General features: G+C 45.2%; 1 protein-coding gene across 5 annotated transcripts in view; it reads right to left on the bottom strand.

Annotated features, from left to right (window-relative positions):
- LOC121597756 (mitogen-activated protein kinase 1) overlaps positions 1-16,142 on the bottom strand; it is a 59,817-nt gene that overhangs the window by 12,012 nt on the left and 31,663 nt on the right. For all 5 annotated transcript variants that reach the window (XR_006005473.1, XR_006005474.1, XM_041923833.1 and 2 more), the window contains exons 3-7: positions 11,505-11,631; positions 5,244-5,354; positions 2,262-2,396; positions 1,855-1,971; positions 1,418-1,774 (exon numbers count right to left, since the gene is read on the bottom strand). Coding sequence is in view for 3 of the 5 variants with exons in the window: in XM_041923833.1 (XP_041779767.1) it covers positions 1,418-1,774; positions 1,855-1,971; positions 2,262-2,396; positions 5,244-5,354; positions 11,505-11,631 (847 nt within the window). In the remaining 2 variants the exon portion in view is untranslated. The remainder of the gene's footprint in view (positions 1-1,417; positions 1,775-1,854; positions 1,972-2,261; positions 2,397-5,243; positions 5,355-11,504; positions 11,632-16,142) is intronic.

A 16,142-nucleotide genomic window follows, 5' to 3' on the forward strand; every position in this document is an offset into this window, starting at 1 on the left:
AATTGACCCGAAACTTAGTTTTGCAGCATTTCGCTGATTGCTACACTTCTTCAGAATCGAACGCACAGCGACGTGGTTCAAAGGAAAAAAGTTTCGAAACCATCCTGCACCATCATCCGGCAGAGGAAATTTGCTTCCACTTGTGGTGCGCGTGAAATTCTTTTCGCTACGTTCACACCATCCAACCCCGTACCAGAGGTTCCAGTTTGCATGGCATGGTTTGAATGGCAAACGAGCACCAGAAGGACCGAAAACGATGAACACGATTGGGAAAGTTGGGGCCGAATGGATCCGAAAACGGGAAACTAATCATTGCACTAATGGCATAATCTCACAGCCATAGAGATAGACACACACACCGTGCCATCGTCTGACGTCACTGTACGAACACACACACACACAAGGGGATGAGCAGAAACGCTTTCGGTGTACGAGAGCTTTCGATCTTGCTTTGGATGAAATTGAATTAGCCTGCACTCTTGGTCAACTCTTGCGGCAGATGGAGGATGGCGGCTCTCCCTGCTGGCTCCGGCGACAGAAGGAAACTCGTAAGAACTTTGCCAACTACAAACTATAAACAGGTTTCGGGTCCTCAAGGCAAGTAAACTAGCACGTGCGGGATGCAAGAATCGAATCGAAAGCGCTTCCAGATTTGGCAGATAATTTGCTTTAAAATTCATGACTCCGGAAAAGGCACTACCGTTGCCTGCCGCCCGTCAAAGTGTGATGAAATGGGTTGGCAAAATAAGAAACAACGTCCTCGCAGCGAAGCAATCCCCCATAAACGGACCCAGATTACGGTAAAGCCAATCCGATTAAACATAAAATAAAAACAAGAAACAAAAATAGGCTCAAAAGCAATTAGAACCGAAACAAAGAGAGCGAAAAAGAGAGCGAGAAGTATGAAGAATGAAGGGAAATTTAACTTGCAACCGACGGGCGAGCTGTTACATTACGATTAACAACAAAATTGCTAAGTACCTCCGCAGCGGGAATTGTACTCTAAATTGGAAAAAGGTGAACACACGGGGGAAGGGGGACTACATACGTACACCCCTCCCGCCCACCGCTGAGTGAAGGACGGTTTTCCATGGATATAATTATTTCCCCTACTCGCTGCAAAAGGAGCAGGAAGTACACACAGCAGCGCACAATTTAAACCCTCATTACACACTTCGCTGAAACTGTCGCACACTAATTTTCATCCCGAAGCAAGAAGAGGATCCACTCCCGCAACCACACCACATGGGAAACTCGTCCCCCAGGGTCAGCAAAAAAAAAGCGGCCCATATAACTGGAATGGAAATGGGAAACAATTCTGCATTACAACGACGACGACGGATGAATACAACGCCGAGGAAATGTGCACCGTTGGTTGTACACCGCCTCTTTTTTCCGGCCGCGGATTGTTCCCTACCTCGTCCGCCGGATCGTAGTACTGCTCCAGGTAGGGATGGGCCAGCGCGTCCTCGACCGAGATGCGATTGTGCGGATTGAACGTGAGCATCTTGCCGAGCAGATCGAGCGCATTCTGGTCGGCGTTGGGGAAGAGGCGCGACCACGGGACCTTCGGCTTGTACGGCAGCGACTGCAGGTAGCTGCGCGCCTTCTCGTTGATGATGCACTCCAGATCCTCCTGGGACGGGGAGCCCAGCACGCCCAGGATGTGGTTCAGCTGATCGAGATAGTGTTTGCCGGGGAAGATGGGCCGGTTGCTCAGCATCTCCGCCAGTATGCAGCCGACCGACCAGATGTCGATCGATTTTGTGTAGCCCTAGGGGAGAGAAAAAAAGGGAGCGATTGATTGAAGGCAGTGTGTGTGTGTGGGTGTGGTCATTAGGACCGGTTCCTTACCTTGGAATTGAGCATGATTTCTGGCGCCCGGTACCATCTGGTGGCCACGTACTCCGTCAGGAAGCCGGTGTGATCGTGCTCGGGATCGGCTACGCGTGCAAGACCGAAATCACAAATCTGCAACGAGCAAAAACAGAGGGGCACAAACACATGCACAGATAACACACACCGTTGCGCATTAGTAACAGTTTCACGTCGTTGAAGAATACACTGAGAAGCTTTTTTTTTGCTGTCGCAACGTTGAAATGTCAGCTCCGTTTGACCTGACCCCGCCGTTTGGCTTTGAGGCATGTCAAACATCTGTCTATGTTTCTGTCGTGATTTTGTTGTTGTTGGAGAGAATGTTTCTCCTTCCACTTGAGGTGCTGCTGGTGCGATGACCAACACGCGCGCGCGCCCGGGCTTACCTTTAAATCACAAGTCGTATTCAGCAGCAGATTGCTGGGCTTCAGATCCCTGTGCAGCACGTTTGCCGAGTGGATGTACTTCAGGCCACGAAGTATTTGATACAGGAAATAGCAGATATGATCATTGCTTAGTCGCTGTGAAGGAAAGAGGAAGGGGAGAAAAACGTACACAAAATCGTTATCAATTGGGGCACGAAACGAAACCTTTAGAAGGTCACTCAATCGATGATGATTGAAATGGGAAAATTGAAATTTAAGCTAATCTCCAAACACAAACCCCAATAAACTCCGTAGGGTCTAAACTAAGTAAGTAAATCAATCTTCTTCCACCGATGCTCGACCGAAAGTGATGAGGTCGTCTCCGAGCGGCAGTCGAGACACAAACGCTTGAGCCTTTCGCAATACAAACAGCATCCTTAATGAGGCGAGAGCACAGGACCGAAGAACACGTGCTTCATCCATAAATAATCATTCGCCAGGGCAGCACCACCATGAACGGAGAGATGCTGCCTTTCAACCGAACTTGCCTGCCCTTGTCTCATACCTAATTGAGTTTAGCTGCAAGCTCAGCGTCAGCTAGATCAAACGGAAATGCTTGCAATTGATTGGTTTTGGGACACCGACACACTTTTTTCCTTCAACATTTATTTTCTATTCAGGGCCACACGGCATACCGGACACTCTGCCGGAAGTGCCGAAATGTCCGCGTACAGGTACGGTATCCTCCCCGCAACGTTAAGGGCTTGGCCTAGGCTTGACTTTCAGGTAATCTAATACACACTCGCCCGAGACAAGGGTCATTTAATCATTCTTTCAGCAAGCAGGTTCGGGGAGAGCGAACGAGCGAGCCCGTGAATGGGGAAAAAGCCCATCACACTTCATTGAAAGCAAAAAGAAGAAAAAGAAAAAACACGGAAAGGACACACAAAAGCCAACGCGTCATTAAAAATGGAAATCTCACTCCAGCCGAGCGGCCCAATCACGAGCGAAATGGACTATATCCGTGCCTCGACCCTCGAGTGCAGGGAAGCAGTTGGGGACGGATCAGGACCTGGGGGAACTGGTTGACAATGTCATGTCACATTTTTCCTGCCTGGCATCCGGGCTTTCGCGGAAGGTACGCGAAAATGCGTGCACATAAATAAAGTTGCTCTGTGTTGCCGCAGCATCGCACGCAGTTCGCGTGAAGCGTAGCGAGGTAGAACATCCTCCCGACTACCCCGACCGGTACCAAACACATTCGATGTGGAATTGCGGAACGGTCTAATTGAATTTTGAACACAAAACTTTACGTAGAATTTGGACTAGACAAAATGAACTTGAACGGTCGTTCGTGCTTAGCCAAGTGACGGCAATGCGGGGAAAGGACGACTTCGCCGCTTAGAAAGAGTAGCGAGAAATGGGGCATTCATCAAATGGGGAGCAAAATGTCTACCCAGATATGGTGTGAGACGGTGTTTCTGAGCCTGCTAGGCACTGAGTGCTTGCGAGACGTTCAATACCGAAGCGCTGTTGGTAAAATTGTCATCTTTCAGAGAGTGTCAGACACAGGAAGGTGAGTATTGCCCCTCCTGATTTGAGCAATGTGAACCCGGACAACAGCACCATTCATTCGGCCCCAGAGTGCATACCGGATGGACAGAGGGAAGGAATCAAACTGTCAGGAGCACACGGGCACACAAACGCACACGCACACACAAACGCACACATTATATGACGGTCAAAGGATCTAGGGGAAACTTTGTGCCAAAACCCCGAACGTAATTAGCGTAACTATTGAGGAGAGCGAGAGAGAGAGAGTTTGCTACCTTGGAATGAGAGATTGGCCAACGAGCTGTGAAAATTGTGATCCTAATTGCATGGCAATTAAGTTGACAGTTTACTTTCGACTGAAAACGTAATAAAACTCAAACAGAAACGCTAAAACCTCATCGTAGGGATGAAATGACTCTTTTGTTCCACCGATTGCATACTTTTAGGCGGTTTTCGTAAGTCCCCGTATGTTGCACACCTATTGCATACTTTTAGGCGGGGTTTTTTCTTCTTCCCATTCCCATCAAGGTAGAATTCGTGACATAAGGTCCCCGGGATTCAAACGATTGTTTACGTTCGTTTTTAACTTTTTCATTGATTTTATCTACAACTTTTTGTTATTAAAGTGTATTTTTTCAGCGCATTTAGGGCTTTGTTGATTCTTATTTAACATTAAAATATAGATTTAATACAGGTATTGCAGTAAACATTAGCAAAAACGAGTGTTTTTTTTTTGTATGTACAGTGAACCCTCTCTTATTTGACACCTCTCCAATTTGAGAAACCTCTCTTATTTGAACATTTGTCACAGTCCCTTGATTTTCAGTACATTTTTGTCCCTCTAATTTGGAAAACCTCTGAAATCTGTATCCCTGTTATTAGGGTATGGTGTTGCCATGGTTATTGAAAGATGTATGCTCAAATTGGCGATTCTGTTCGCAGTTTCCTATAGCAACAGTTAAGGCTGCATACTAAATGTTCTGTTTCTTTCTAGTTTGTATGGACCTTTCATTCACTTTCAACCTCTGTAATTTGAAAACCCCTCTTATTCGACAGTCCCATCGCCTCTCAAATAAGAGAGAGTTGACTGTATTGTGTATTTATGTAATGTATTGTAAAATTCACAATGTTAGCGACATATTTAAGGACAATAACTAGGAGATCTTTCATATTACTCCTTTTGCTCATCCTTTTCTCATTATCTATTTAAGCGAACTTGGTACACTTAGCTACTTGATTTGTGTAAAAAAAACAAAATATCAAGGCTTTCATTAAATAATCATAAAAATTGCAATTAATGACCAAAACATTTGTTCTATTTTGCTTTGTTTTGTGTGCGGAAACTCAAGGTTAACGGTTTTATAATGTCCTTCAAATGTGGTGACCCCCTCAAGAGGCGCTTTTCCAGCCACTTGTTTTCTCATCAATGATTCCCATTCCCAGGCTTACCTGTGTTTTTAGTAGTTTGTATAGATCAGTCTCCATTAAGCACTGAACAATATATACATCTTTCATCTGCTCTATACTAGGCACCCGGAGGATATCTCTTATGTCTATGATCTGGAAAGGAAAGCAGAAAAGAAGAATAATATTAAGAAGAAGAAATGGCAATGGTTAGCGAATCGGTTAGCATTTATTGATTTGCAGTGAAGAAGGGCTTAAAACAATGCGGAAAGAAACTCATCAATAATATCCACCCGAGCTGAAGATTGAACTGTCGGTTTGAAAGAAAGGGCCTTGAAAATAGAAATTGACGAAACCCTTCGTCAAGCTACGTTCTCTGGGTGATCGTGAAGCGTGTGTGTGTGTGTTGGGTTTCGATAAAGCCTTGGCACGATGCGCTTTTCCGAGCATTTCACTGAAAATAAAAATCATTCCACGGTCTGTTGAATGAGGCAGTGGGAACTTTCCGGAGCTCAAAGATAAACAAATCCGGTAAGCTTGCCCAAGTGCGCCCTGTCCCCCGCAGCCTAACCCTCTTTTTTCCTGGTGTACGTTGCTCCTTCCGTACGCTCCGTTGAGGCCGGTGCGCCACTTGGGCCAGTTGCGGATGCTTATTTTAGGGCAACACTAGAGAGACACCGGATCGACCGACCCGACCGACCGACCGGTCGGTTTTCCTTCCAACCCAATGGGCAAACTGTGCACGGTCGTCAGTCACTGTTGTGTATCTCTGCTCATCTGGCAGGCACATCTCATCATCGTTCGTTGCTTCGTAGCCGATGGGCCCCGTGAACTCACAAACCCAAATGTTTCAGCATGCAACACAAACCTCGACCCAAACTTAACCTCCCCCCCCCCCCCCCCTTCCCCCAATCGGTGATGTTGTGAACCCGTTCTCTATTACTCTTTCTCTCGCGCGGGACAGGGGGCGTTTCGTTACCGAGAAAAAGATGTACAAGTTGCCTCCCCCCGGGGTTCAACAACAGCAGGAGGAGTTCGTCCGACGAGCATGAAAACTTTCAACCAGTGGGGCGCGCGCCGCACTGGTGACCCTTTCCATTCCTTTTTCCGAGCGTTAGGGGAGAGCCTTTATTCTGTGGAGAGAATATTGGGCCGGGCCAACGGCCATCGTTGCCATTGCCGGATATTTAATGTGTGCGTGCGCGCGTGATTGAACAACAATAACCGGCGGTGGTCGAGCTGTGAATTTTATCAAACACAAACCTGCCAACACTAAAACACTAAAATACCGAGGGGAAGCAGCCACACAACAGAAAACCGGAGAGAGGGATTGTTTTGGTTCCTTTTCCCGATCGTACCTTGGAGCCTTGTAAGAAGGTCAGTAAGAAAATGAAAAGGATGCACCAGCAAAAACAACACAAGAAGATCTTTTTACATCCCGAACCAGCGCACAACGCCGTCAACGGAGATTTAAGCGAACTTTAAACATTAACCTCCCGGTGCGGAAGTTCATAAACATCGCCACTACCTTAAGGGAGCAGCAGTGCGCTGGAGCAGCTCATGTGTCGGCAAAATTGTGAAGCAATATCGCGGAAGCTTGTTACTGGAATGTTACTTCCCCAGCGTGGTGGCGGTAATATTCCCATCTATCAGCACAACACAGACAGAGCGGCGGCAGCAGCACAATCGTTTCCACGTAACCCTGGTCGGTCGGTGAGGGCAGTGGCTGTACATCATCCTGGCTAACTTGCAGACAAAATGAGCTTGCAGCAGATGAGGTGATGCCTCTGTCCATGGACTTCTTTTTCTTCGGAGGTAAAATTGTGTCAGTGGAAAAGCGTCGTGTGAGAAGACAGGGCCTTACCCACAAGGTGAAGCTATTTATTTCCTTCATCATTGGTCTCATCACATCCCGAGCCATGTCCAGGGGTTGGCACAGCAGTAACCTTACGGCGAGCATGTCAGCAGGAAATAGACAGCTGCCACACCACACCGATGGTGGTCGTGTGGTTATCGCCCATCATTATCCTGGGGTCCCTTAGGGGAGGTGGGGGGTTGTTGTATCGATGTGATAGCGTACCGCGTCATGTAGCTCCCGAGGGCTAAATCAAGATGGACTGATGGAATAGAATAATCCACTAAAATGACTTCTATATCGTGCGACAGGTACATTGGGAAGGCGTGACACAATCCAAGCTGGGGCAAGTTAAGCGGAGGAAAATGTTGCACCCACCAACCCAAAGCGGTTACTGTCAAAGGAAATTAAACGATGAAGGCATAAGCACAGGAAAAACCATCCATCACAATTCTTGTTCCGGGGAATTTGTTGGCTTGAGGGAGTAGCTAACTTGTTCAATTAAACTGTTGCGATAAGCCGTTTGTTACTGTTGATAAATAATAAATTTTTGCGAAATAATATATTTCCCATCGCTAAAATTATGCGCAGCAGTCGCGTCGTTAGGTTCTAGCGAAAGGGAGCACTGTCAATATCTCAAACTTTGGGGAGCTCCTTTTTTCAATTCGGAGAATTTTGTTCTCCAAACCGCATTAAAACTGAATGAATTCGGGTGAATTTTGCAAGCTGAGCAGAAAGATACTCATTATTGAGCTACGGGGAAAGCATTAGATGGCAAGCCCCTTTTTTACACGACTGCGAAAAGGGTCGTCCGTGGATTGGATATAAAGGGGACTATACTAAAGTATTTGAAGATGGTGTGCTCTCCTGCCTCCTTTCATCGTTAAGCATCATCAATTTCAATACACTACTGCTAGGAGGCACACAGTTCCCCAGAAAAATGTCCAAAGATCCGCTGAAAAACGGCTGAAACATGATCCCGCTTAAGTTGACTTCGAGCTCTCGAACTCTCCACGCGCCAGCCACAAATGATGCAACATGCAAATAACATACCTTACGTACTTTAGATGTGTCATTCAACAACAAACAAAGTAAAGCACAGTTAAGCGTAGTCTTGTCCCCGCACGACAACAATTTACACAAGCCGTTTTGTGTGTGGATGCGCTATGATAAGGGCTGACCAACCAGCAACACCAAACTGTGGGTAATTGCTCCATGATCTTGGGGTAAGGGAAGCGTAAATAATGACTGTACATGATGATATCACCATACCACCGTCGTGCCAACGAACAACCGGCAAGGAATTGTGTGCTGCGTCCGCAAAGAGATTGTAGATTACCGAAACCGAACGCATCTGTGATTCACGCTCGACAACACATCGTGAACAATCGAACAGAGATCTTATGACAGTGCCCCCCTCGCAGTAATCACAATATCCGCGTGATACAAGCGAATCGCCGAAATTTTGACATAGCTTGCTCGCAAGGAACGCCTCTTTAATACAACGAATTTCTCAACTGAAAATATGTTCAAGAGATCAGAAACAGCACACAAACACACGCAGCAAAATGGCCAAGAGCGCTTGACGCATTTCGGGCTTCATTTATCTCGTGACACAAGCCTTGTGCCGAAACCAGTCAACCTAAACCGGCACATGATTGACAACTTTCGGAAGTGACTGGAGAAAAATAGAGCGCTCAGCAAAGTGTAATGGTACCACCACCACACCCATCCCCAGAGGTCCTTATTCTCATCTGCCCCCCATCTGCTTTGTGCTGCTGCTGGCGGCACAAAAAAAAAGAGAGGGAAAGATTGCTGGAACTGCTTTATTATCAATGTTTATCGCCCACTGGGACCACCCGCCTGGGAAAAGGCGAAGGAACAATGATGACAACAGCAGGATAAGCAGCGCCAACAGTACGACAGTTTAATGACCGCGGGATATGAGCGCTGGGAGCTGGGAAAGAGAAGTGCCGATGCTTCTAAAATCGGATTTTTCTTTGGAGACACGCGCCAGCCAGCCAGCCAGCGGTTTTGCGGCTACCAAGAAGAAAGTAGCGCCGGACACAATCCTCCAAAACCAATCCATCGCAGCAAACGTGGTACATCAAATAGCGAGTGGCACACGCTTAACCTAGTATGTTTCGAGGGGGAGAGAGAGAGAGAAAGGGAAGAGTAATATTGGCTGCTGAAGCATCGAACAAGTGTGTGCGTTTGATAAATTAAGAGCTCAAAAATCGTCCCCAAATTTCATTTTGCGAAAGTGGCCTATTGCGGCGGATGATTGGAAGAATAGTGTATAATCCATCATTCGTTTTTGTCCTGGACAGGTTACGAATGGGGGGAACACGGTGGCTCTGCTCCTGGCATCTCCAGCTACTGGAGTAATGAATAAAGGGAAAACTTTCTGTAAGGTTAAAGAATGGGAAAAGTTTAAATTAGTGTAGTGTTCCCGCGTTCCCAGAAACGGGCCCGAGAATGCCTCAACAGCAACAGTTCCCACAAACACAATGTGCCTTGCTTAGAGGCAAACGTTGTTTTAGGTACCGAGTATTCCTCTTCCAGGAGTTCGATCGATGCGGACCATAACAGTATAAAATATGGAAATAGATTCAAATCCAGTTTAGGGGTAGAAAGTCATTGCAGGCCACACAAAGAGCCACACACTCTCCACGTCGTACATTTTAATGGACTTTGGACTGTGGCAGGGTTCCCCTAGACGCTTTTGATTGTTGTGCAGCATATATGCCCTTCGCTCACGAGATGTTTAAAAAAAGAAGCTTTAACATATTTGACACATATTATACATAATAACAGAACAGTTCTCATTAGAGACGTTAAAAAAGGTATTTTTTTGAAGAAAAAAATCGTTCAGTTCCGGTTCATTCAACCAGGTGATCCGGTTCATTTTCAATCGTTCTTTCGCTGCTAAATCTGCGAGTTAATACCGATTCTGCAGTATGTTATCTTCTCTTTTCTCCCCCTGCTGTGTTCGACCTTCTGAGGCTGTCTGAGACGAAGTACGAGGCAAAAAGATACGGCACTCAACGTGTTAACGAGCGTAAGGATCTTTCAAGATCTCGAACTCGGCTCGCTTTACGGATTCGGATGAGACTCATGAATCAACAAAACTGTGTTGCCGTTTTAATAAAGACGAGTTGAAAATTTTGTACAACAACTTGACAATTATCATGCAAAAAACACATGCGACAGAAGTTTAAAATTACTCGGGGAAACCCCTGTATGCTTCACGATTCGCAACCGTTCTTGTACGACCCAGCGGCAACATGGCGAACGTATACATGTAAGTTACCACGTTGTAAATATCTTATTAGTATTTGTATAGGTTATTAGATATAGCGTTAAGTAGTATTGCGTTGATAGTGTTAGATCTAATTAGAAGTATGCGTGAAACACATATGTAATGGATATTTTTGGTAGAATAAACTCAGTCTGTAAGCAACCTCCGAAGAGAAGCGACTCGACTCGATAACTTGTATAAGGCTTTTTGATTTCCACACCAATTTGATTTTCACAAAACGCCTGAAGTGTGCAAATGCATGTACCGTGGTTACATTAAATCGAAAATCTACACTCCATACCCCGGTCGTGGACGTTTGGCATCATTATTCAATTAGCATTGATCCGTTGAGTGGAAATCGATTGACCCCCCTCGGGAACTGAATTGTAAATTGTTTCTATTTCTATTTCTATTTCACTGTGCTTGTGGAGCTATTTGGTAGAGGTGCTCTAGATAAGTTTATTGTTTTGCACAAAAAAAAGCCCCAATGTCGCAGTAACAGATAAAGTGGGGAATTAAATGGTAAAGCTTCACGCCACTTCACATTGCCGTTGATGTGATGTGTGTTTAGTTGTCATTTCTGTTTTGCTCGATTGCAGAGAACCAATGTACCAATGGTAACACGGTAACGTCAACTTTTTGCACAAACTTTTCCATGCACAGAGAAAGCAAAGCCCGAAACTGGACGCATTTGACGACGCAGCTAATGTACATAGAAGGCGGCAAAGATAAACAACTAACAGTACCCCCTCCCTTTACTCAGAGGGAATCCAACAAAAGGTGCAAAGATAGGAATCAAACAAAGCGGCAACATCAAGCATAGGAAAAGTTGTGACAAGTTGAATCCCATTATTAAACGCTGTCAGAAAACACTAGCTTACAGTGAAATGGTGTGCGCGTTGGCAATGGTTTGCAAGTAAAACAGATATAACAGACATATTCTCATGAGGCTTTTCGATGAAGTTTAATTCTTTTTTAGGCTATAAACACTTTTTTACTTTCTCTGTTTTCAATGTCCCGAGGTTAAAGATCGATCTGAGTGCAATACAATACTGCTCCGCGTTCGATGAATGGTTGAAAGAAGCTAGTGGGAAATGTTACAGTGTGCAAAAACGTTCCATGAATAGAAAAATAAAACATCATAACTTACGTTTTCGTGTTTGAATCTGGTAAGAATTTTGATTTCCCGCAATGTTCGCTGACAGTAGGTCTGATGCTCGAAGGGAGATATTTTCTTGATGGCAACTTTGGTCTTGGTGACGGTGTCCACTGCAGAGCTGCGAATTGAAAACAAGCAAAAAGAAAAGAAAACAAAAACTACATTAGGGCAAACCGTATTGTTACCGGAAAGGCGGGAAATAATTGCTGTCCATCCTGCAAACCATCCTGCGGGAAGGAAGGGGGGAAAACCAGCGAGACAAATATCAAACACATACCACGGGAGCAGTAGCAGCAAGGGGGATTGTCGTTTAAAACAAAAGGGAACAGAAACTTTTCCTTTGCTCGTGGTGCGGCGCGCTCGCCCACCACATGTACACACGATTCATATCAGCCATTGCGTTTTGCTGTGCCTCTGTGTCGGCCAGCAAAAGGGGGGCCCGGGGGACCTGGTGGTGCCCCCCGCAAGTCGCTAGAGCGGGCGTGCAGTTAGTTAGAGAGGGTGCAAATAATTGCAGAAACTGCAGGTAAATGAATCGTTGTTTTGATCAAATTAAAAAAAAAATAAATAAATAAACCGTGGGTATGCGATACCGTGGTGTGGTTTCCACCATGGCGCCGCCGATGTGAATGAAATAAATGAAAGTTCGTTGAAAATCACGAAAGCAGAATGAAAATTTAAATTCTGCACCCAACTAACCCCGCGGGGTTGGTTGAGTTGGTTGGTGAGCGTATATACAATTTATTCTCTTTTATAGCGAAACTGTAAAATAAAAACCCACAAATTTAGTTGGAAAAATTAAACAAAATCCCTTTGATTTCACCATCTTTACGGTTGTTAAGTTGATAGCAGAAGCGTTTGTTGTGTGCCTTTTTTTTTGCTTATTTGGAATGACTGCCCACCACCCAGCAGCCCAGCGGCGATAGGCTATGGAGCACGTTTGTGAAAGTTTTGCTCTTGACAGACGTGAAAAGCAGAAACTTTCATTTCAGCTTTCGCGCAAACCCAGCCATACTTATTTCAGGGCAAAACAGGCGAGCTAATTTAGCATAGCTGCGCTACTGGGAAAGCAATGTAAAGGAAAACAACATTCAAAAAGAACATTGAACCGATTTAAAAATGACTGCTGAACACATTGTATCAATGAACATCGAATATGCGACCACCGAACTGAATTTGTTTGAGCTTTTTGTGCTCGAAAAAGCAAACATACACCAGCAGCACGGAGCAGGCCGTATCGAACAAATTAAAGGGACGGTTTGTCCTGTGCAAACCGATACAGCTGTCCCTACATTGCACGATAGACCTTCTATTGGCGCTACTATTCCTTGAGCAGTTGAAAACAAACAAAATCAAAACCCGAGGACCGTATTTTATTCAACTATTTTTGGGTTGGGCTTTCACTCGCGCGACTATATTTAGTTCCCGAGCCACGATGTCACGTGTCTCAATATCCTCCGCGCGCCCGTCCTTCCTCCAGCGATGGAGCAAATGGAGTGGAAAAATGAAGGTCCGGCTACACTGTCCGCATTCGAATTGTCAATTTTATTATTACATGCTCCTTCTTCTTTTTTCGATACCATAAATCATAAGCGAGGCTGAGTGCGCGTGTTGTAACGGGGTGCCCTCGTAAACGTATTTCTCTTGTGCGTGTGTGTGTGTGTGTGTGTGTGTGTGTGTGTGTGTGTGTGTGTGTGTGTGTGTGTGTGTGTGTGTGTGTGTGTGTGTGTGTGTGTGTGTGTGTGTGTGTGTGTGTGTGTGTGTGTGTGTGTGTGTGTGTGTGTGTGTGTGTGTGTGTGTGTGTGTGTATGTATGTGTGTGTGTATGTATGTGTGCGTGCGTGCGTGTGTATGTGTGTGTGTGTGTGTGTGTGTGTGTGTGTGTGTGTGTGTGTGTGTGTGTGTGTGTGTGTGTGGTGTGTGTGTGTGTGTGTGTGTGTGTGTGTGTGTGTGTGTGTGTGTGTGTGTGTGTGTGTGCGGGCAAAGCTTTGAGCATTGGAAGTATTTTTTGTGAGCAGAACTTTATCATTCTCCACAGCGCGACCAACGCCAACGTGCCCGAGAGAAGCATATGCTTTAGCGGAGGCAAGCAAAAGCAAGAATAGTAACCCCCCCCCCCCCCCCCATGACCCAGCATTTGAAGGATTTTGTTTGCTTTTGGTTAAGCATAATTATTCTAGCAAGCAAATGTATTCCATAATCGAGCCATGCATTATGCGATCGGAAATCGGAAACAGATTCCACTGGGTTGCACCTAGTGATGGGTTATGATGTCAAAAATCAGACTTCGACTCCGATCCGATTCCGAAAATGCAGAGTCACCCGGAGTCGTACAGAGTCGGTCGGAGTCGTCCAGAGTTGTAGTTGTCCAGAGTCGTAGTCGTCTGAAGTCGTCCAGAATTGCTCGGAGTCATCCAGAGTTATCCGAAGCCAGGGTCGTCTGAAGTCGTCCGGAGTCCTACTCCGTATAACTCCTACTACGGATAACTCCGGTTGGCCCAAACCGCTATTCCTAGAAAGAAAGTGACGACTTTGACTTCGGACGAGTCCTACCGACTTCAGACGACTCCAACCGACTCTAACCGACTTCGGACGACTCTGACTCTGGATGACTCTGACTCCGGACGACTCTGACTCCGGACGACTCCGATTCCGGATGTCTTCGATTCCAGATGAATCTGGCTCTGGATAACTCCAAGTCTAGTACTAGTAATTCTGAATTTGCCGGAGTTGGAATCGTATCAACAATAGCCGGAGTCGGATTGGAGTCGTGGGTGTGGTCCAGAGCGCACACCACTAATACTAACACGTTATCTCTCGGTTGCCCTTCGATTGCACCAGCAATCGGAAGTGACGGAGGGATGCGCTGTTTTCCGTTCCTCTCGCCCTTGATGTCCAAATCCACCTCGAGTTTCAGAGATCGAGCCCCGGCATTTCTCGGAAGGTTAGCGGAGCTGCTTGGGGCCTCGAAATCGTTCGGCAGATTGTCGCAAAACCTTTGTCAGGATGATAAATTTTGTGTTTGTGTTTCAAGAAGAAAATGGTTCAATTTTTCTTCTGCTGCTTGCGAGGGATGGATGACATAAATAAAGAATAAAGAACGCTGCCGTACCCTGCGCCCTCGCACCCGCGAGGCGATCGTTCGACTGCCGATTTTCTCGGGAAATGAGTTTCGGGGTATTGAAAGTTTGGGCAAATTGATGAGCCGTATCTTTTCCCGCAATGTACGAAAAAGGCGACGGTGAATAGAAAATGAACAGTTTTCGTCAAAAGCTTCATAGCGATTTTTATTCAAATTTACAGTTGTCTGTTGTTTTGTTTTGTTTTGGGACGAATATTGTAACCCATATCTCCCGGATGGTCCCCCTCGCCACGTTGCAATGAGATTATCCGCGGCAGGGTAAAAGATAGAATGCTTTGTAACGGAGCTATTGCTTTTTAATTAAATTTTCCCATGACATCCACCACATTCAAAGCATGACAGCAAAAAATCGCAAACAATAAAGTCATTTTTACCCTCGGCGAGAGCACAACACACTCAATTAACCTATCGTGCGATGGATGCGCCCAGTACTTGGTACAACTGCGGGAGTTCCTAGAATTGGACGGCTGTATGTTCGTGGAAAAAATAAGTAGCAGAATTTGGGGCAAGTGTGCCACCTTAAACATTTCAAGTTATAACTCACTAAAACGTGTTTTTCAAAAGCCGATTTAAATCTCATAACCATTTTACATCTATTTCCTCACTTATAAATGAGTCTCGCTTGAAAAAAGTGCAAACAAAACAGTTTTTGAAGGGTTTTAAAAAGGGTCCAAAAAGCCGTTGTTTTTTGGGCTATGGGGCAAGAGTGCCAGTCGTATGGGGCAAGACGGCCACCTGGTTAAAATAACCGTATTTCTTAGATAATTGGAAATTATTACGTTTGTACGACTAGTGTATGTATTCCTACATGTCTTTGAGTCACCAATGAACCCCTTTTCATTACAAACAGTATCGCAATATGGGTTGTTGCTGGTCTGTTTTTCCGGAGTAGAATCCGCTCGTAAAAGCGCACCATACCATTACGCTACAGCAATGTTTACATTTTTGACAGCTCGCGCCTATGAAAGATGGTGGCACACTTGTCCCAAATAGAGATGGCTCTTTTGCCCCAAAAGTTGTAACTTTTTTGAAATTGAATTTTTCAGTGACAAAAAGAAAGTTTTTTTCAACTAACCCCACACAAAATTTCTCAGCTATACGGTGGTGTAAATATTTTCTCGGTTGATTGTTCGCATGATTTTTGAGAGCTTATTTGGTTGAATTAAAAAATTATAATATTCTGCTTAATTTTAAAACTCAATATAAATCAGTTCAAAACAATGGGAAATATTAATTGGTCTATATGAAATTCGGCTCAGCATACCTAGTCATTGGAAAGCAACCAACTGTATACACAATTGATCATTAAACTAAAGTTTTTAAGGAAAAATGCTTGGTGGCACTTTTGCCCCGTATGGCACACTTGCCCAAAATTCCGCTACCATTTTCATTATTGGAGAGTAGATGCTGGTTTCCCTTCCTAGCGCATTGGCTTACTGTTCGAGCAGTTCGCCGTTCGCGTGTAAATATAGGACCAATCATATAAAA

The sequence above is a fragment of the Anopheles merus genome, chromosome 3R, assembly GCF_017562075.2.
Source record: "Anopheles merus strain MAF chromosome 3R, AmerM5.1, whole genome shotgun sequence".
In the NCBI taxonomy this organism is placed as follows: Eukaryota; Metazoa; Arthropoda; class Insecta; order Diptera; family Culicidae; genus Anopheles; species Anopheles merus.